This window comes from Neomonachus schauinslandi, chromosome 3 (genome assembly GCF_002201575.2).
Source record: "Neomonachus schauinslandi chromosome 3, ASM220157v2, whole genome shotgun sequence".
Taxonomy (NCBI): Eukaryota; Metazoa; Chordata; class Mammalia; order Carnivora; family Phocidae; genus Neomonachus; species Neomonachus schauinslandi.
In genome coordinates, this window is record NC_058405.1 from 69,512,385 (window position 1) to 69,535,955 (window position 23,571).

General features: G+C 39.5%; 1 protein-coding gene across 1 annotated transcript in view; it reads right to left on the reverse strand.

Moving 5' to 3' along the window:
• FRY (FRY microtubule binding protein) overlaps nucleotides 1–23,571 on the reverse strand; it is a 259,681-nt gene that overhangs the window by 199,071 nt on the left and 37,039 nt on the right. The window contains exon 2 of the mRNA XM_044913570.1: nucleotides 16,081–16,280. Coding sequence (XP_044769505.1) covers nucleotides 16,081–16,280 — 200 coding nt within the window. The remainder of the gene's footprint in view (nucleotides 1–16,080; nucleotides 16,281–23,571) is intronic.

Consider the following 23,571-nt stretch of genomic DNA (forward strand, 5'->3'; position numbering starts at 1 on the left):
TTACAGCAGGAGACTGAGCGGTCTTGAGGTCTGTCTTGGTTTGTCCACAGGTAAAAAGGGACATCACCCCATGGTATCCTCACTGGGTTTGTGATAAGACTAATCAGCAGGACTTGGAATGCTTGGAGATGTGTGGAAGAAGGGTGCTTGTGGAAACTGACACAGTATTCTGTTCAGTATTTAAGATTAATTTTTTAAAGATTTTATTTTTTTATTTGACACAGATACTCTGTTCAGTATTTAAGATTAATTTTTTAAAGATTTAATTTTTTTATTTGACAGAGAGAGAGATAGCGAGATAGCAAGATAGTGAGAGAGAGAGAGAGAGGGCACTTGAGCATGAGCAGGGAGGAGGGGCAGATTCAAATCTGGAAGAATATTTTGGCACTTAAAAAAAAACAAACCTAAAAACTCTCAAGAGAATCTGTCCTATTTGCAGCTGGCTTTGCAAATTTCAGTGAAGCCTATTTCTTTGCTAAGTCCAACAGTCCCAAGTTCAAATCCATTATTTGAACAGTAGAGGGGAAACTTCAATTAAACTCAGCTACCAAGTTAATCTTCATTTTAATTGAACAAAAGAGCAGTTCCCACAGGCATTTTTTTTTTTCTTTTTTGAAACAATGGCAGCTACCAAGAAATGTAAGATATCACCTTCACTCATCTGTTTCTGGGTTACATTCTATTTTGTTGGTATTTTGATTTTTTTCTGATCCCAATACACTGCACTAATGTGCATGCTATGTCCATTAAGTGGACATTCAGTGCATGTGGATGGACCTTACCCTGCCTCGTCTGGGACCCTGCTCCATTAGCCAGCTCCTCAGTGCCCCCAGCGTCACCCTCCCCCTTTGGGAGGCTCTTTCTCTCTGTTATCAACGTGCTTAGACCTTTTCATTGTAGTGCCTGCCTTGACCACATACCCACTGTTTTCTTTCTATACCCTTCTCATCTTTAGTTCTTCAAGGAGTGGTCTATATGTCCTGTATCCCCTTCCTCCCCTATTCTTTCTTCAATCCCCTGCAATCTCTTCTGTCACCACTAAAAACACTCGCCCTAGAGTCGCCAGTGATTTTCTAAATGACAAATCTGGTGGCCATTTTTCAGTAGTTTTCTTTCAGATCTTTCAGCTGCAATGAGACTCCCTTTTGTTCACTTGAATCACCCCATTCCTCCACCTTTTCTTCTCCCACTTCTTTAGGCATCCCTTCTCTGTGTCCTTCATAGGCTAGTTGGTCTTTCTTCGAAAATGTTTATATTCCCCAGGGCTGTCCTTGGAGACTTGAAATCAGTCATGTTCTGATTTTCTTCTGTCACCACACACACACACACACACACACACCCTTCTCAGACCCAACCAAATCACCTCTCATCAAAAAAATGCTATTTGCCCTTCGAGGTTCACTTATCTCACCACACTTTTCCTGATGACTCCTATGAGAAGTGACAGCCCTGTTTCACCCTTCAGTAGCTCTTCTGGTATTCTCTAGCTCTTGGGTACCCAACCAATGTCATCCTAGTTATTCATGGACATATCATTTCCCAAGTAGATCAGAGCTTGGACTTTAGAGTCAATCAAACTAGGATATGAATTGGGGTATTAACCCTAACTACACCACCTTTGGTATGTCTTATTAAATCTCTCAGGTTCAGCCTCTCTGACTAAAAATGAAGGAGGCCATGGGTCTAGGGGTTAAGAGGAAGTTAGATGGTCCATGGTGAATGTCAGCTCCACCTCTTGCTAACTGTGTTCTTTGGACTAGTTACTTAAATTCCTTGTATGTGAAGTGGGGTAGTAAGAGTAACTACACCTTATGATGTTGATTTGAAGATTAGGTGGGTTAATATTATTAAAGCATTAAGAACAGTGCTTGGCTGTATGTAAACACAAACTTATTATTTTTACCCACCTTCTAGGGTTAATGTGAAGATTAGTGTGCCTGAAATATGACAGATGAGCAAAAAATGGCAGTCATTCTTCATCTTTCTTTTTGTATAATACACAGCATCAATCATTTATACTTGGAAGTTGGAAAATACTATCTATATATCTATCTGTAAGCTATTATCAAAAATACCTTATAAAACATACATTCTTATAATTGCTAGCATGATCTGTGGATATCAAGACTTGTGCTGGTTAAAATTGTACTCAAAAACTATTTGTTGACCCAAATGCCCATCAAAACGTGACCACATAAACACACTGCAGTCTATACATTAAATGGAATTCTACTCAGCAATGAAGATGAACAAATTACTGATAAACAATAAAAAAATGGATGCATCTCAAATACATTACGTTGAGTGAAGAAAACTAGACACAAAAGAATACATTTTGTATGGCTTCCATTTATATGAAGTTTTAGAAAATGGAAATCTATACACAGATCAATAGTTGCCTGAGGCCAGGGGTGGTCGTATATGGTCCACCTTCACAGGGCACAAGAGAACTCATCAGAATGACAGAAATGTTCTGCATCTGGATTGTGGTTGTGCGGACACATGTGCATGAATTTGCCAAAATTCATCAAACTGTAGATTTAAAATCTCTGCAGTTTAATGTGTGTAAACTCTACTGTAATGCTGATTTAAAATAAAACTCTTCATTGGATGAATGAGAAGAAGAATCCTCAATCTGTCTGAATGGCACTTTATTTTCCTGGAGACCAAATGGAGGAGGGGAGGCCACTGTGATGGTAATGATTTCACTTTAGGAACGGGAGCCACTGCCTGGTTTCCATACTCTCTTGCTACAGCTAGTCTATCCTGAGCATGAGTGTGGCATTGTTTGCCTTTGAGGAGCTCATAATAGGTTATTCTGTCCACTGGGAATCCCAGGAAATCTTGGGCAAGTGGGTATGGATGAAGCCACAGAGCTGATATTTACGAGGTGAGACACACTGATCCCAGGGTCACTGGGCAAGTTTGGATTTATTTAGAACACCTTGACTGACCAATGTGGTACGTGTGCAGCACTGTTCAGATGGGAAGGAGTGCATGCTACACACTTTCTCAGGGTGTTACTGACAGGTCAGAAGCTCACATTGGTGAGTAGAGACCATTTCACTCAGCGCTGCAGACAAGTCTCCTCTCGGATGGAATCTGGTTACCCAGTGCCATCATCTGAACCCCAGCAGCTAGAGCAAACCCCAAGTGAACCAGGAATGCCGCCATTCTGGAATTAGAATTTGACACACGGAGATAAGCATTTTCATTTCTGTTGAAGTTCTACTGTCCGTAAGTATCTTAAAGTTTTATTTTCTACATGAGCTATTTCTACAGGATGCTTCAGGCAGGATCTTCTTCATGATTATCATTATATAAAATTCATTGCATACCCCAATTTGTGCAGCCAAACAAAACTTCTTAGTCAAAATTTAAATGATCCAATTACTTGAGCTAAGGAAAAGGTTTGGTTTTCTGATAAAATAAAAGGCAAACTCTGGGGATAAAGAATAGAAAAATAGGTAGATCAAAATCTACTTACCTACTCTGTCTTTTAAAGTGCTATTAAAAGGCAATGTTCTGGAACTAGATAGAGGTGAAAGCTCTACAACCTGTGAATACTCATTGAATTGCTCTCTTTGAAAGAGTGAATTTTATGGTATGTGAATATATCTCAATAAAAAGCAATACATCCATTTTAGGTCAATCAAAAATATTTAAAGATGATGGCACTTGACTTCCTTTTTGTGGTCTTTGATTCCGGGGCTCAGCGACTGAATCATCTTGGAAAAGCCTACTAGAATATTCCAGCCCCACTTAATGTGATTACAACTTATGAATTGAGTAGAAATCCCCAAAGGCATCAGGAAGTACCATCAAATGGAATACTGTATTTTACAAAATCGTTTAAGCCAGAGAGTACAAGATCTATAAGTCAGCAACAATCAAAAATATCTAATAAAACGTGTCTTATTATTCTTAATATGACCCGTGGAAATCCAGACTTCTGCTGGTTAAAATGACTAAAATGCTACACAGTAAAGCCTGCTGCTGCCTAAAACTGTATTAATCACACTTTCAGGAATGTCAAAATGCAAAATGCTATGTGGAAACATAGAGATATTATATCATAGTGAATGTCTAGATGGGCCTCTAGTGCTCATTACTACATTGTATCATTGAACTTATTTTTATTGGCATTTCCTGTTACTTTAAAATATGATGCTATATTTTCAAATATTCTTTTGTGCTAAAATGAAATCTCCATAAATAGTAAAAAGAAGCATATAATCTGAAAGAACCAGACTGAAAATAACTTGAGGAACGACCTTCCCCTGGTTTCGTATTCTCAAGAAGAAGAAACTTTAATAATTTTCTCATAAAGTCACTGGACATAAAAATTAAGGCCCTACCCACGGATGAACTGAATTGAATACTGTGAAGTTCAAGGAAAAAGCCCTTAGGTTTTTTTTTTATTACTTCATAATAATTGCATATAGTTTATTTGCTGTAAGTTTCAATTGAAATTTTACTATCATGGTGCATTAAATTTCATTTTACTGCTGAGAAATCCTACTTAACAACCACAAAAGAAATCCTTTTGGTCTCTATGGTCCCAAGAATACTCATAATAAGGAAAACACAATTTAATTTGAACAGTGTACAGAAAAACGGGAGTTTGTGAGCTCATCTGAAAGATCAATTCATTCAGCAGCTAAATGAAACCTTTCAAATATTATCCCTGAGCTTTAACTCCTAATACTATTTTGTTTCTGTTTAGGGTGAGTTTCCAGATTTCTGGTGGATGCCTTTATGGATTAAGTAAGGGGTGCCAGGCTGAGTGCTTTGCTAAGAAATTGTTATTTTTAAAGTTATTTATTTATAATTGGGACAATGAGCTAGTACTTTGTCAAGTGTAATGTTAAGTTTTTCTCACCTGACCAGAATGGTTTCTTAGTCTCCTTTCAGGACAACATTAATTTGATTCTATCACTACACTCAGTAGGGAACTCAATCTAGAAATTATTTTCATTCTCTTTCAATTTCCCTTATTAGATTTACTGAAGCAAGAGAGGCCTCTGTTTAAAGAGGAGTGTGGCTAAAAACACTAGCTGCTTGTCCTTCTGGGAAGCCGACTCAAATCCACAGGGAGGATTTGATGCAGAGAGGCATTAAAGCTGATGTTCTGCTATTTACACATCCTTAGTCATCAGCCATGTAACATTTGGTTAGGATAGGAAGATAGGCATATACACCAGTGCAGAAAACCCGCCAACTTGCAAATTTGGGCATGGTGAAATATCATGAAATATCACATGGTTGAGGTTAGTGACTAGCTATCAGGCTACAAGCATGACTAATATAACGATCCAATATATAAAGATCCAAAGTTAATTAGAGGCAGTAATTCTATCCTTTAATTAGTACAGCATGATTTCCTAATTCACAAATCCCTTAAACATTAAAAAGGTTCCTGACGGAAAGATCTGATATTTTCTGATATTGAGCAGTCTGCAGATAACTCCAATTATCTAAAGAGGTGAAATACAGGATTATAGCTGACGGTTCAATCTCTGTATGTGCTAGAGGTGAAAACACAAGCTCTTTTGTAACTACAAATAGATTGTATCCTAACCTTGGTCTGTTAACTCATCAGATACAGTCCAAAACAGAAGAGGAAGCTAGGGTGAGTGTGCATTTCACTTGCCAAACGCCTCGGTTACTTAGAGCCACAATCGAATTCATTAAAACTGCTAGAACAAACAACTCATCATATCTAGTTTGTCGGTGGCAGGCTACCAGTGTTATTGTTACAATGCGACATCCTGCCTACCTTCAGAATTAACGGGAGCACCGTCCTGACGCCAACGCCGGGACCTCAGCACCCGGGAGGAGCTGAAAGCCTGAGACGCCGGGCCGAGGAACAAAGGTTTGTCAACAGACGTTGCTGCCGGAACCTAGAACACCATTAGCGTGCAGTGATGCTGTCATTAGCTAATTGCCTGGCCTTTCAACGTTGGTGCCAGCTGCCCATGACTGGTATTCACACAGGTTTGGTCTTAAGGCATGACATATTTCATTCCAGATTCATGGTGTGTGGTGCAACAGAGCCCGGCATCCTTTATTCTTCAAAGACTTGCACAACAAGAAAATATTTTGTGCTCCTTCTAGTTTACTTTCAGACTTACATTACAACAGAAATTGCCTTGTTTGTTTTAGGTTAGCAAACCTGCTAGAGCATGTTATGTTATGAAGTCTCCATTCCAACACAACACAGTTAGCATCACTATGAGTAAGTGTCTATCACCCTACATCTGTGCTCCAAGCTCAACCCAGCGATGACATCTGGAGGATCTTGCCTGTGTCTTGCCCATTAACTATTTTGTGAGCAGGGGCTATCGAGGCTCAAGCAATCCCAATGATAAACTCTCCCATTTTCATATCACGGTTCATCAGAAAAGGGTTTTTAAATATCAGAACATTAGAGGAAGGCAAGCACCGCCCTCTTGCTCAGTCACAGGCTCTGCTAGAGGACAAGATGAAAGTTAGGTGTGTTTTCTTCTTTTGAAGTTGTAGGCAGATCTTTTCCTTTTCCAGGTTTCAATCAAAGTAGAGAAAAAATTACTTGCTTTCTGAGTAAGTCTTATGCAAATTAGAATTTCTTGTTTTTCTTGTTGACATTTTATGCTGATAGACTATAGATCTAGATGAAACCCCTGGTCCAATACCTGATTTAATTTCTCCTGCAGTTCCTTGTAAGGATACTGAAAGCTTAAACCAGCATGGATTCGCCAAGATGTGACTTAATACATCCAGAGATGTGGAGAATTGATGCTTGTATTTATTATATTACATTAGAACTAAATCTGTGCCTGGTTGTCAACATCTCATTGGGAAGAAAACAATGATGGGTCATACTTAAATGCTCTGTTAGAAGCACAGGCTAGTAAAATCAAGTTTCTTGTTTGCTGGCTAAATTAGAGGAAGGAGGGCAGACAGAAGAGGCTGCGTCAGGAGTGTGGTTGAAAATTCTTGGAAATTTTAACTTCCACTTATAATATAAATAAGTCCTGGGGATATAATGTACAGCATGGCAACTCTAGTGACAACCCTGTATTGTATATTTGAAAGTTGACAAGAATGTACATCTTAGAAGTTCTCATGATAAGAAAAAAAGAGTTGTAACTGTGTGGTAATGGATGCTACTACATTTATTGTGGTAATTATTTTACAATATGTACATATTTCAAATCATGTTATACACCTAAAACTAATACTAATCTGCCTAAAATGAATTCATCTAAAACTAACATAATGTTGGTGGGAATGCAAGTTGGTACAGCCACTTCGGAAAACAGTGTGGAGGTGCCTCAAAAATTTAAAAATAGAGCTACCCTATGACCCAGCAATTGCACTACTGGGTATTTACCCCAAAGACACAGGTGTAGTGAAAAGAAGGGCCATATGCACCCCAATGTTCATAGCAGCAATGTCCGCGATAGCCAAACTGTGGAAAGAGCAGAGATGCCCTTCAACAGATGAATGGATAAAGAAGATGTGGTCCATATATACAATGGAATATTACTCAGCCATCAGAAAAGATGAATACCCAACTTTTACATCAACATGGATGGAACTGGAGGAGATTATGCTAAGTGAAATAAGTCAAGCAGAGAAAGTCAATTATCATATGGTTTCACTTATTTGTGGAACATAAGGAATAGCATGGAGGACATTAGGAGAAGGAAGGGAAAAATGGGGGGGGGGAATTGGAGGGAGAGATGAACCATGAGACACTATGGACCTGAGAAACAAACAGGGTTTCAGAGGGGAGGGGGGTGGGGGGATGAGTTAGCCCGGTGATGGGTATTAAGGAGGGCATGTACTGCATGGAGCACTGGGTGTTACACGCAAACAATGGATCGTGGATCACTACATCAAAAACTAATGATGTATTGTATGGTGACTAACATAACATAATAAAATTAAAAATAAATAAATAAATAAAAATAAAACTAACAATGTTACATTGTATCATATATATATATGTCAATTATATCTCAAAATGGGGAGAAAAAGAAAATCAGTTTGAACTGATGACTCACTTTAAGAAAATTAAGTATTTCTCCCTCTGAGCTTGTCAATAAATGTAAATACATGAATGAGAAAAAGAAAATTCTTGAAATTTTCTGAACTTGCTTTATTTAGTTGAATAATACAGCCTTTCACATTTTGGGCCACTGGCTTCCCAGCGTGGCCCAGCATGAAGATGTTCCTACTTGTTTCTGAGACCCCTACCCTCAAGAACCCAGGACATTTCTTCTTAGAAAGCTTTTGAAAACCATTCTGTGTGGACTCACTTTCTAGGTTTTCAGTTTATACATGGGTAAGCCTCAAGTATTTTGCTGGAGATACAGTGAGATTGTGGGGGTGCTGTCTTCTTTTGTATACTTTTATTTGCTTGCTTCTGTCACCTCCCAGAGCACAAGTCCTTACAGGATCCAGACCAGGTCTGCTTAAACCAGCTTTGGCTTTGTCTCTCTCATAGCCACGGCAGAGTTCAGAACAACCATTTGACAGTAACAGTGAATGGCCAACGGCAGGCATCCAACTGTCCTCTCAAGCTTCCATTCCTTTTGAACAAACACAAAGAGAGGAAGCACCAGGCTGACTTCCAAAGAAATATACCAGATTTGGTTAGTTGATCCCAATTCTTGAGTGATGACGACAACAATGATGATGACTGAGCACTTAGTAGGTGCTAAGGATTACAGCAGGAGCTCCACACATTACCTCTAACCCTCTCAACTGCTCTGTGTGCTAGGTTCTGCTACTCCAATTTTGCAAACGACAAAAAAGGGAGATTGACTGCTTGGCTCAAGGCCACATGACACTAAAGAGGTTGAATCAGGATTCAAATTCAGATCAGACTGAATAAAAAGTTGTTTTGTCTTTACCTTTATCCGTTCTTGTCCATTAAATCTACAAAGTCAAGATTATGGGTGCTCTTGATTTTGAAAAGCTGAAGAATCTTGTTTTTGGAAAAGTTTATTGAGCAGGTAATTGCCTGTGACTAAGGGTGACAGATGCCATATAAATGGAGAGACTCAGAGATAATGAGAACGTACATTCTGAGACTGTCCAACTGCTTAGAGTCAACCTGACTCTCCTCTTCACATATTGCTAAGGTGAAGAAGGGAGCAGGTGACCATATCAATGAATAATGAGGTATCTTTAGATGCCCCGAGGCAGAAGGCTGAGAATCAGTATCTCTTGTACTCAGCAGATATGAGGCATCATCTGCTGAGGAGTACAAAGGACAAAACAAAATCCATTATTATCAGTTTAGAGGTTGGCAAGATGACTCTCAGAAGCACAGTTTCCTACAAAGACATTCCTTTTAAGCTACTATATTGTTTCATCTATTCATCCATCTATCCATTCACTCATTTATCATATAGTCATTCATTCATTTATTCAAAAACTCTTTACTGTCTATTGTATACAAAGCAGAGTCCTAGACATGGGGACATGGGCTGTGTGTGTGTGTGTGTGTGTGTGTGTGTGTGCTAAAGATGAATCAGACAGTTATTGCCTCTAAGGAACTTACTGTCTAGTATAGTGTTTCTTCAGCTTTAAAAAATCTGTATCTCCCACCCACCTGCCATGAAAATATATATTTTACACTATGGTCTGATATACATACATGTGACTCAAAGTTTCGTAAAGCGTTATTTACCCTTAAAACCTATAATGTATTCTGATATTTTCTTTCTTTTTAAAAAATTTTTATTAAGATTTTTATTTATTTTTATTTGACAGAGAGAGCACAAGTAGGGGGAGCAGCAGAGGGAGAGGGAAAAGCAGGCTCCCCACTGAGCAGGGAGCCTGATGCTGGGCTCGATCCAGGACCCTGGGATCATGACCTGAGCCGAAAGCAGATGCTTAACCGACTGAGCCACCCAGGCAGCCCTACTCTGATATTTTCTATTCTAGTCTATTCTAATACTCTAGTTCAATAAACATGGTACAGTTTGCTTGAAAGAATGATACAGTGCTTCAGATAGAGATTTAGAGGTGTGTATATTCACATCTACATAGCTGTATGTAGTCAGCAGGGAAGAAATCAAGTAAACTTTTTCAGATGATGAGGTACTTGAGCGGGACCTTGGAACATAGGCTAAAAGACAGGCAGGAGGAAGAGGTAAGAGGCCATCCAGGAAGGAGGCAGCATGCAGAAATGCACAGTGGCAGGCAGGCATGGACTTGAAACATGGGTTGGTAAAGGTGCAGGGTCAGGAAGTAAGACAGACTGTAGCCAACTCAAGGAGTGCAAGGGTGTGAAATAAAGGTTTTGAACAAGGAAATGAAAGGGACAGGGTTGTATTTAGGGAAGATTCATCAGACAGGATCAGAAGAGGAATTGGTGACAATTCCCTCACTCTTCCTTTCATGCACTTCGAAGCCACTCCGCCTTGCCATGGAACTTCTGCTTGCAATGAGCCTCACTGTGCAAAGGCCCACCCTGGCCTTATCTGCACGAGAAGCAAACCAAGAATTCTGCAGAAGACTGGCAGGAAAAGGGACTAAGGAAACTAAAATCTCACATGCTATAAACACTTGGAAATATTGAATGAAATGTAAGATTTTTTTTTTTTTAATGCAGAAATAAGTTCACCAGAAAGTAAAAGGGAAATGAAAAGCAAGAAGACATGAGGTGACAAAGTGGCTGCACAGGGAGAGGACTATTGGTCTCATTACCCTGGAGGCCTTTTTTGTTGCCCACTTGGGGACAGGAAACAAAGCTGTGGGCCTTGAGAGGTGGGACACTGGAAATAAGACACTTACAGAAAGTCTGGTGCTAAAAATGAAACAATACATAGAGAAAAATCTATCCATTGGCACAGGAAGATAAAAAGATATTCCAATAGTCCTTGCCTGGGTTTGGGTAAAAATAGCAACAACATCTTCCCCGAAAATTTGAAATCAGAGTCCCAAGTCTTACATGAATTTGGGGTTTACCTGTATCACTTTTAGGTGCATAAACTCCCAAGCCAACATAATATTTGGCCCCAGATAGTGATAACTCTGGAGGTAATCTAAAAGAAGACACAAAAAATGTAGTTTAAGGTGATCAAAGACATAAAATAGAAATCATAAACTTAAGGAACAAAATACACCTAACTAGATTTTATTTTATTTTTTAATTTATTTTTTAAAGATCTTATTTATTTATTTGAGAGAGAGAGTGAGAGAGAACACGAACAGAGGGAGAGGGAGAAGCAGACTCCCCACTGAGGGAGATATGGGGGTGAGCCAGGGGGTGAGAGAGAGCCAGATATGGGGGTGAATCCTGGGATGGTGGGATCATGACCTGAGTAGAAGGCAGATGCTTAACCAACTAAGCCACCCAGGCACCCCCTAACTAGATTTTAAAAGAGAACCAATAGCACTTCCAAAAATGAAAAATAGAGTCACCAAAATTATAATTCTTAACGGCTGTGTCTAATCAGTTAAACAACTGATTAGACACAGCCCAAGAGAGTGTTAATTGAGGATGGACATGAGAAAATTACTCAGAATGCAGTAGCAAGAGACAAGAGGCAGAAATAATAAAAGAAGGGTAAAAAAGATATGAAATATAGCATAAGGTCCAAAATACATCTAATAGGAATACCAGAAAAAGAGGGAAAGTGGAGGAATGGCAATATTCAAGTAATTAATGGCTAAGAATTTTCCAGAATTGATAGAAGATATAAACCCTCAATTCAAGAAGCATGGGAGTCTCAAACAAGAAAATAAAAATAACTCCACATCCAAATAGAGTGTAGTGAAACTGAAGAACACTATAGACAAAGAGAAAAACCAGAAAAGCAAATAGGGAACAAAATCAATCATCCAGAAATAACAAATCAGCCAAAGACTTTGCAACAGCAATGTTAGTGGGAACACAGTGAATTATATCACCAGAAGTCTAGGGGGAGGAATCAATGTCAAACTAGAATCCTATTCCCAGCTGAACTAACAGGGACTGCTGAGGGAGAAATAAAGACCTCTTAGATAAACAAGACCAAGTGATTTACCACCCACCGACTCTTATTTAAAGAACTACAAAAAACATATTTTGGGAAGAAGAAAATTTTAACAGAGGGAAAGAGTAGGAGGCAAAAGGAATGAGCATCCATTGTATTATTTTCTATACTTTTCTGATTTGAAATAAAAATATAAAAAAAAAAGCCATAGATGACCCAATTTAGCTTGTTTAAAACCCTTTGCTTGGGAAAGGTAAAATAATGGTAAGACTGGATAAGAGTGAATGCTATCAACTAAACCCATGAAGCAATAAAAGTAGAATAAAATTATTGATTAATCCATAAATATCAATAAATATGACCTAAGCATCTTCTGAGCAAAAAGAACAATACTGTTAACCCAGTAAAAGATGTTTACAAAGAAAAAAAACCTAAAATTTAATTTTGGCAGAACATCTTTATTTCCTGTCCTTTTTTTTATCATTAAAGTTAGCTATTTGGATATTAGAAATTCACAAATACACCTTTAATTTAATATTTTGTGTAACTGTCTAATTGATGTGGAATTTTGAAGAATTTAGTCTTTTTTTTTTTAAAAGATTTTATTTATTTATTTGACAGAGACAGACACAGCGAGAGGGAACAAAAGCCGGGGGAGTGGGAGAGGGAGAAGCAGGCTTCCCGCAGAGCAGGGAGCCCGATGCGGGGCTCGATCCCAGGACCCTGGGATCATGACCTGAGCAGAAGGCAGACACTCAACGACTGAGCCACCCAGGCACCCCAAGAACTTGGTCTTTTAAAAGTAAACTGAAAAGTACAGATTCCAGAGGATTGCCACAGGTAATAAATCTATACTTCCAACTTTTTGAAAATTATCCTTACTACTCCCATACACGTTTTAATTACATCAAAGATAATAGAATACAATTTTGTGATTTAATACAAACCTACATAAACTCAGGCTTTTAAAGGATTCGGTGTCTTTCACATAGACCTAACTCAGCAATAAAAATAGTAGGGGACATTTATTGGAATTCACTTTAACCATATTATACATACATCAAAAATAACACCTCTTGGGACACCTGGGTGGCTCAGATGGTTAAGCGTCTGCCTTCAGCTCAGATCACGATCCCAGGGTCCTGGGATCGAGTCCCGCCTAGCAGGGAGCCTGCTTCTCCCTCTGCCGCTGCCTCTCTCTCTCTCTCTCTCTCTGACTCTCATGAATAATTAAAACAAACAAACAAACAAAATAACACCTCTTGCTATGGCTACAGTACAAAATGTCAAATGCACATTAACATTTTTTGAATCCAGTAGCAAGCCACAGAATCTACTCACACTTATTGTCTCATAAGTAAGCAAATACAAGGACAAAAATTACTAAGCATTTTCCAGCAGACCAAAAATGGAAATGGCATGGAAGCTTGCATTTCTGCCAAAAAATACAAGGGGAATAAATAGTCCCTTTTTATAAAAAGCAACAATACTAAAAATTGATTGATACATTTCTTGAGCTAAAAACATAATGTTCATCTACTTGGCCCTCAGCATCTAGTGGACTCTCATCCTTGGCGCACCATGAAGATTTGCTGATGAACAGGACTTACACTGTTTCTTTTTTCTTGTTTGGGGGCATTTAAGTTGTCTCACTGAAAGGAACAAAAATGCTTACCTCTAATTAAAAGAATGCTGTGGCACATATTAGTTGTTCAGACATAATGTTTACTCCAAGAAGAAAATGCTACACATATAAATTCCAAGCTAGTAATGATGAGAAAGTTAAACCCAAACTATTTTACTTCGTAAATTCTCAAATAATGACATATAAACTATTATTTTGGAAAGACGGATGGCTCAGAAGGTGTCAGGGCCTAGCCTTTTTAGCATCTCTTTCAACTTTTGTAGAACTTCCCTATTCCTTAGGGCAAATCACCATGGCAATTTCAGAGAACCCTGATCTGCCACTGTTAAGAAGTGAAAGAACTCTTCTTTGGGGCTTCCCACTCTCTGCTCCTTAAACTCCCCCATGACCTCTGGAGCAAGGTGGCTTCTTACCCTCCACCAGGGGAGACAGGCTGCACAGCCTCAGCATCTCTTGAGGTGTTTGGAGGGTTCCAAGAATCAGCACAATTTGGGGCAATGAGAACTTGGGTACTGGATTTTTGGTTGATTCAAGTTATAGGACAGCCCTGTGTTGGTTTGTTTTAAGACATTAAAGAAGGTATCTACAGATGAGGATGACCATGTAAAGACCGGCAACAGAATGTAGAGAGTTCAGAGGTGGGCTCTGAAGGCATCCACCTGAGTTCAAGTCAACACTGTGAGACCTTGGGCAATTACTTTGCCCTCTGTGTGCCAACATTTCCCATCTGTAAATGGGGATATAAATACTACCTACCTAAGGTCACTGTGAAGGTTAAAGGACACAATAAATTAAGCCCAGTGCCTGGCACATAGTAATTACTCCAGGAATACTAGCTATTATTATTAGCAGTAAGAGTAGCAGAAAAATTAAAAAAAAAAAAAAAAAAAGAGTGGATAGGGAAAAGGTACTGTACTAAGGTTTAATTTAAAGGATTAAAACTATAAAACCAAGAAGTGTTCTATAAAATAGGAAGCTAGAATTCATAAAGATAACCTCCATTGGTTTAATAAAAGCGTTATTTATTTATCTGTCAGAGAGAGAGAGAAAGAGAGCATAAGCAGGGGGAGTGGGACAGGGAGAAGCAGGCTTCCCGCTGAGCAGGGAGCCTGATGTGGGGCTCGATCCCAGGACCCTGGGGTCATGACCTGAACAGAAGGCAGACGCTTAACTGACTGAGCCATCCAGGCATCCCTCTAAATAAAAACTTTAAAATGCAAAACTTGTAACTTTCAGGCAACCACATATTTAACAAATATTCTTGAATTTTGATTCCCAAACCTTAAATTGTGATTCTTACAAAGGTCATTTTTCCTTTTTTTTTTTTTTTTTTTTTTTTTAAGAGAGGAAGAGTGGGGGCAGTTAGGGGCAGAGGGAGAGGAAGAGAGAGAATCTCAAGCAGACTCCATGCTGAGCACAGAGCCCAATGTGGGGCTTGATCTCACGACCCTGAGATCATGACCTGAGCCAAAACCAAGAGTCTGACGCTTAACCAGCTGAGCCACCTGGGCGCCCCACAAAGGTTATTTTTAAGAGATGATGTTGAGCATCATCCATTACGTATTTTTTTAAAGACTTGCATTGTGGGTTCAATAATATTATATTCAATTATTTTAAGCCTGATGCGATAAAGCCAACCTCACATCATCCTCTCATGCCCCAGTATCCTCTCAAGAGGTACAAAGCTGAGCTCAGAGAAAAAGCTGTGTCATTCTGAGTTCCTTTCTTTTCTCTTATTGTGTATGTCCCGCGAAGGTCAGAAAACAAGTAATCTGAATCTACCAATTGGACTTTTCTTCCTTCCTGACTGTCCTTTTGAGATTCAGGACTCTGTCTGTAGAGCCCTTGTTAGAGCTATTCACATCAGGCTGAAACACATGCCTTATTTTGTAGCAGAATCATCTGCAAAGAAAGATACTGACGTCCAAGGACATTATCTGTCTAATAAGAGACCTAAAGGTAAGTGAGCCGAGAATTTCCTGTCCTCCAAGTTTCAGAAAACAAAGAGGTGTTTCTGAATGACTCACCAAATAACTTCCTCAGACAATAGATCACTGAGACCATGTGTTCTCAAACTGGGAGTCCAGGCAGCCACTTGAAGAATGATTTTTTTTTTCTCATTTACTTTAAAAACAGACAAAGGATTTTCACTAAAGTATATATACATAGCAGAAACCCTGGACACAAGTTTTCTAGGATTCATACTTATTGCTAAATTATGCTTATTAGTCTTAAATGTAGTAGCGAAGCATGCTACTTAAGTGTATTTGCCAAGGATTGTTTTGAAGTCCTTGACTCATTTTTTTTTTCTTAAATCAGGAAACTTAATTATAACCTTTTAAAAAATTACCTATGGTATCAAGAACACTTTGGGAAATCCATCTTTTCTTGGAGCTGTAAAATCTACAATATTTAGTGTAAAGATGAATTTGAAAGGGTGTCGTGGCACGTACTCACCAGAGGTTCTGCCATAATGATACGAATCTTACGCTCAGCCTGAGTGGTGAAGTTGACAAATAAACTCTTGAGAACATATTCTCCTGGTTTGCTGTCTGGGTCCACACTGATGGGTAACATGGTTGGCGGCCCTTTCTCTCTTTGTGTGCCAGAAACAGGTGGAACTGGAGGCTTGATATAACCGTTGCCAACTGGAGAAGCTGAAAAATAGGACAGATGTTCTTATTGGCTGAAAATAACATCATAAATATCCGGACTGGCTGTTTTAAAACATAAACATAAGGATACGAATCGTATCAAGAATGCTGCACTTCATGTCCTAACTTGGCCTTATTCTTTAGGAATACTGTCAGAATTTAATTATTTTGATTACATTAAGTTTGCATTACGCCATGTTTGATAATCTCGAAGTACTTCTGGTTACCACATTGCTTTAGGTAAATTACCTTAGTAGCATGCAATACAGCTGAGAAATCCTACAGCATTTAAGATGTTTTTTGCTTCTTTTTTATGTCCCAGGGAAATGGACTAAGGAAACATATGTGGGGGAAAAAAAGTGATTTCTTGTTCTGGTTTTCCTAATGGCCAGGACCGCTCTGTGCTTTATTCTAATAATGGAAAAGGCTCTGGGGGTGGCGGCTTCCAGACTTTTCCATGAGTGCAGAAGTTTCAGAAACCCAGTTGGCTCTTGCCCCTGACAGAGATGTTCCTCTTGAAGGATAAAAGGCTCAGGCAGTGCCCCATCTACGCCATTCAAGGTGTAGGTTTAACTCTTCACTCGTGCCACGCTTCAGTTCAAGTTAGGATGCTTCTTCTCACCCGTCATGAAATGTGCAGATTCCCTATTTGGATTAGATCTGGAATCGAGGCAGTTGTCAGAGTCCCCAGTAAGTGGTCTCCGTTCAGAGTGCAACAGAATCAATTATTTTGAGAGAGAAAACAAATTTTATTCGTAAATGAAAATTTCACGTCTCTCCACTTTGTACTATACTTTGGCATGTCAAACTCTAACACATACCACCTCCTTTACCTAGGTACTTGTGAGATGGTCAGGTATGACAGGTTTCTTTCTTCAGTGAAAGAAATGGTAAAAGTTAAACGTGGTTAGGACAGGCATCAGAAGTGCTAAGGACAGGATGATGATAAAGTAGACTTTTTTTTTTAAGGAAGACCATCTAGTTCTGGATGACTGGATACACAGATTAAGGAAGAGAGTGAAGAAAAAAGTGAATTTCTAGTTTGGATACTGGTTTGGATATCAAGAGGATGGTGGTGTATCTTTGATAATAAAAGAGAAAAAAGTCCTAGATCCAGGAAAGCCGAATACTTTTCTCAAAATGACAAATAAATTCAAGGCTTCTCCTCCCTTCTTTCTATCCCAAGCAAAATTCTGAGGAAGCCAAGCAAAAATTGTATTTATTTTATTGAATGACAAACCTGTCCTCATGTTAGGGTATAGGTTTCTCCCTCCTCTTTCCTCCTCTTTCCCTATGCCCCTTCCTCTCTATTCCATTTAACCTGCCATACAGGTGAGGGGTACCTTACATCTGGAAGGTCTTCCCATAACTCAACTACCACTAAACTTTATGGCCTCTCAAGTTATAAAAATAAAATATGTCTTAGGTATAGTATTCCATTTCTTCTCCATTCTTATGAGCTCCATCCTAGTCCAGGCCCTTGGAGATTTAAGGCTTGATGATTATAGCAACCCCTTTGCCGACTTTCTTTCACTCATTTTACTTTCTTCCCCATGGCTTTAATATAACATTTTTCTGCTCAAGATTTTCAGTGGCTCTTAATTATCATCCAGCCTCAAACACATGGCCTGCTTTTGACAGCCTTCTGTAGATTGCCTGAACCCAGCACCTGAGTCATACCGATGGCCTCGTGAGCACACTGTTCTCCCTTGTGCCTCCTTTCCACTCTTCTGCTCATCTAATTCTCTTGTCCTTTCAGAACCATGTCTACATCCATGTCCACAAAACCTATCTTCACCAGGCCACCCTTCACTGATAAGTATGTATTAAAAGATTTAAACATTTAACTCACACTCTTTGGCATTGTACATCCTACATTACCTAAGACAGACTCTGAAGACAGTGGACAAGTGAAATGATTATCAGTTGGTCCCATAGTTTATCCCAGGTGTGGACCTATAACCGAACCATATATTCTGCTACATGTATACCCCTGAAAGTTTCCCAACAAGACTGTCACCACCTGGTCTAATACAGAGTTCTTCATACAGATAATACTCAACAGATCTCCTTAAATAACTACCTAAAGTGACAGCTTACTTTATTTCTGTACATCTTGAAGTGATTCATAGGGAGGGAGCTCTCAGAGAAGAATTCGGAGTTAGAATCTTTAAAGGAAGAGGGTGCGGTATTTGCAATCGAGAGTCATTAGTTAAACGGCGCTCCAAGCAGCTCCCTAAAAGGCACGACTTATTCTAATTGGACACATTCAAAATCAGGTGATGCCAATTAAGTGCTGGTCATCCCTCTGCTTTACCTGCTTCTGTCTCAGTGCAGGTGTCTTTTGGAAGTGGGAAGCCTCCCAAGGCCAACTTACAGAGCGACATAAGGTCTCCACGAGATATCTTCCTAATGTTATCAAGGGCATTGTGCCATAGGCCTGGAAACTGGAATATAAACCAAGAAAGTCTAGGTGAAGGGCAATCTTTCATTCTCTTTAGTTTTCCTCAGGATTTAATCCATTTCTAGAAGTCAGCACGAATCAGGTTGATGTAATATAAAATTGCAAGATCAGATCCATAATTATAAGACTCTGGGGCCCAAAAGTCATAACCACAGTGAGAGGATTTGTCATAAGGGCGACCTCTGGCAGGCCGCCTGCAACGTTGCATTTTGAACCAGAGAGCCGAAATCCAGATACCCGGAATGTCTCTCAGATGAATATTCCATTTAAATGGCTAAAGTACCAAGTCATTGCTGTCAGAAAAAAACCCGAGTCCTGTACTTCAAAACCAGACATCCTTGTGAGTACAAAAGTCTGCATAGCCTTAGCGAGCTGGAACTAGCCTAGCCCAGCGGAGCCCCGTGCCAGCACTGAAGGAGATTCAAGGGGAGGGAGCCCATCACTCCTGCTTCAAACCCATCCGCTGGGCAGACGGAGACGCAGTAACATTCAATGGGGTAAGCGTCCTTGAACAAGATCCGCTCTGTTTTAGTAACTCCTCGTCATCCTACCCTAATTAATTCATAACAAACCCTAGCCTTTTGTCAGAATGATTTTCAAAAGTAAACATAAGACATAGCACCTTTCAGTAACTCAGTTATCTGGTGACAACATAGTTGAGCACCAGGAAGCCCATGTTCTCTGGTAGTCAAAATTGAGTCCCAAAGTCCATACTAGTCCAAACACTAGAACATCACTATAAGAAAGACATCGTTAGACTCTCCCTCTGCCCTTGCTTGCTTTTAATCTACACACGATTAAGATCACTACATCAAAAACTAATGTACTGTATGGTGACTAACATAATTAAATTAAATTAAAAAAAATCAATGGTCTAGTTTTTAAGTTCACGAGGTCTAGAAACAGAAAATTATGAGGGAAAGAGACAACATCTCTGGGTACAAACTCCAAGAGCAAAAGAAGGAAAAAAAAATGGTACTACGCTAAAAAGCCTCCCAAACTTAAAAATGAACTTGCGTAAAGTCGATCATGACTATTTTACATTGCATAAAGGGCCACAGAATCAGATACTCCGACAGGTGTGGGGACAGTGATGTGTCCATCTGGCATGTTGTCACAACTAAGATTCATGACGGAGACCCTAACTCCTAGGGAAAGGCTATGGGACGTTTGATAGTCCTGTACTAGAGAAGGTGGGGAAAAAGAGTGATGTAGATTTCCAAAAGATAAGCCTACAAAAATGGTTTGGGTGTACAAAGAATTTAGAATTAAGCTTAAGAATTTCGCTCTGAAGAATTACATCTCTTTCCTCATAGGGTCTGATTTGTAACTGGAACTTAGTTTTGATGGAAACCGACACACTGCCAATTTCAGGAACAGCCACGCTTCGGCCCCTTTCCTGATCTGCCAATGCAGACGGCTCCTGTTTGAATCAATTCTTCCCCACCGACAGTGTTTCCACTGCTTTCTGCCCAGCCGGGCAAGCAAGTCCGCCCACCCTTGGGGGTCCAGGTCAGGATTCCCTCCCAACCTGGCGGGGTCTGGGCCACCCAGCCGCCCCCATGGCGGCGCCTCTGGGAATAGGGATCCCTGCTCATGAAAGGGTTATGACAGGTCACCGTTACCTCATCTTCCCCACCTAAAAATGTATGTTGAAGGAACAATTTCATTTGCTAGATTGAAAACTGCTCTCATTTAAATTTCCTGCAGGGGATACATTTTTTTTTTTAAAGATTTTATTTATTTATTTGACAGAGAGAGACACAGAGAGAGAGGGAACACAAGCAGGGGGAATGGGAGAGGGAGAAGCAGGCTTCCCGCAGAGCAGGGAGCCCAATGTGGGACTTGATCCCAGGACCCTGGGATCATGACCTGAGCTGAAGGCAGTCGCTTAACCAACTGAGCCACCCAGGCGGCCAGGGGATACATTTTTGAGCTTCATCTTCATCTGCTTTTATCCTCTCTCCTTTTCTTCTTCAGTTCATCTTCCCATCTGCACACATCAGCTCAATGTCCCTAGGAAGTCACACAAACTGGGGTTCCTATGGGTGGGGAGCTGAGGTGGGGGCCCTGAAGAAGTTCAGGTTCACATTTGGAAGACTTTTTTCTTTTTATCCTAATTTATTTTGCATGATTTTTAAAGTTTCTGGTCATTTTGAGTATTTGCAGTACCTTTTAAAATGCCATTTTCAGTTCAGGTTCGCGTTCAGCTATTGACCAGGACTCTACTTATCGAATCTTTTGGAAATTTGCTTTCTTTTTAGATTTTCTCATTTACATTTTAATCTTGAATTTAACATGTTCGAATTTTTCTCCATTGCATTCTTGTATCTTAAATGGGTTTTGTTGATATTATTATTTTATTCCAAATTCTGTTTCTATTTGGTTCTGCTGGATGGCTCCAGGGGCTGCTTTCTCTCTTTCTCTGGGTCTCTATTTCTTACAGTGAACAGGCTCCATTCCTTCATCTGTACGAAGTCTCTTTTCGGCTTTTGTGGCCCATTCATTACTTCTTTTTTAGGTCTATTTCTGACTGCAAGCAATGATCTTTCAAACACGACTATTTTTTTCCCAGTGTCATTGCCTAATAGCTTGCCTTTTAGGCTGGCCGCTTTTAGCTGGCTAAGGTCTTCAGTACACTTTCCCTGAATTACCAACATTTCCAGGAATTACTAACTTCCTAACTGCAACACCAATACAAACACCCCACAACTCATAGTTCAGCTACGTTTTTATTATGTCACCGAAAGGAAAGTTAATGTCATAATGAGTTTCCTCATATGAACGTCCCAGAGACTAAAAGTGGCACTGTTTGTTACAGGAAAACAACTGATTTTCTCAGTCAGATTTTCAGCGAAGTTAATACCATCACTCTTTACAGGCTATCATTCATTCATTCATTCAATCATTCATTCATTTCCACCAATATTTATTTAACGAGTACTTAGGTTTCACTCACTCTTCTAGGCAGTGGGAAGGTAGCAGTGAATAGAACAGATGGTTCCTGCCCTCACGGAGGTTACGGTTTGCTGAGGCAGGGCCATACAATCAGCAATTTTGTGTACACACACACACACACACACACACAGATCACAATATGTTCAAAAAGAAAAAAAGGAAAATTAAACAGAGTGAGGGGACAGAAGAATGTTCAAATATTTTAGTTTGGAACTGCTGTGGAGAGGAATGAAAGCTGTGTGTCTTCTTGGTGTCTAAGAAAATCCGAACAAATATTTGGCGTGGGCAGGATCTTCTTTTCCAACCCATCCCTTTGGCCCACCCATTTCTGTGTCAGTTCTGGTTGGGAATGAGAATGTTAACCAGGCTGCAAAGGGCATGAACCAAATGCCCATCTGACACACAGCTCCTCTGCCTCCCTCCATGAAGTATGTGACTCAGGAAAGAGGACCATCTTTGTCTGCTTTGCTCCAGCTTGTAACGATGGACAAGCACAGAGCCAGTTGTTCAAAACACTCAATGCTGTTTCTGATGTTCCCATAACTAGAATCAGCCTCGGAGCATTTGAAATTTAAAAAAAAAAAAAAAAAAAGGTTTCCTGGTCTTTTGAAGTGCCCCTGAGATTATATGGTGGTAACTGTTCAAAGTAGCTACTGCTCTTAGAAATGGAGGTTCATTTAAACAACTTTATTTCCCAGAGATCAGTGTAACCTATCTTTCAACACAGGAGTAAATTGATTAGAGTTCTTTGTTCACAGTTGAATATACATTATTCTTTCTGCCAGTTCTCAGGGACTCATTTCTTTTGTAGGTTCTGGGGTCAAATCCCGTTAGTACCCAAATGCTGGGATCCTTCTTTAGGACCTGATGTCCACACCAAATCCCTCTTTTCCCGTAAGACTTCTTTTGTTTACTGGCATTACAGGAACATTTCATAAAACATAACAAACCAAGAATGACGCAGCTACTGTGAGAACATGTCACACTGTGTATAGAACTATAATAAATTGTCCACTAATGCATTTATGAGGGTGCTTAAGAAATGGCATTTTAAAAGGTACTGCAAATACTCAAAATGACCAGAAACTTTAAAAGTCATGCAAAATAAATTAGGATAAAAAGAAAAAAGTCTTCCAAATGTGATAGGAAGAATTATTTTCCTCTGAAGAGTATGATTAAGAAATGGAAAATGTTGGGATAAGAAGAAACAATTAGTTTGAGCAATAGAAAAATTATTTCTTTTTTTTTAATTTTTTTTTAAATTTTGTTTATTCAGGAGAGACAGAGAGAGAGAGAGAGAGGCAGAGGGAGAAGCAGGCTCCCAAGGAGCAGGGAGCCCGATGCGGGACTCGATCCCAGGACCCCGGGATCATGACCTGAGCCGAAGGCAGACGCTTAACCATCTGAGCCACCCAGGCGCCCAGAAAAATTATTTCTTAACAAAGAGATGGATGATTCCTAATTTTATAGATTTCAAAATCAGCAAGAGAATACAAGGTAAAAATATGCTTTTTGCCTTGGAAGAAACTATAATCAGTGACACGGTAAGTTCTTCTTAACAAATTTCTATATAATTCTGGTAATGTGAAATGTTCCTCCCAGTTTTGTTGATAAAATGTTCTTCCTTTCTCTTTCACTACTTAGTTCTCTCAGTCCTATAGTTCTATAGTTCTCAAATTGTGTTTCTTCAAGTTTCAGGGTCCATACGATCTCTCTAGGATAATTAATGTCTTTAATCCTCAGAAATAATCCTAGAAGGCCAAACAATCTCACTTTTACAGATAAAACCATGTAGGTTGAGAGAGATGAAGTGCCTTGCCTAAGGTCACAGAGTGGTTGACCCAGGATCTGATCCCATGTTTCTCTGACAGC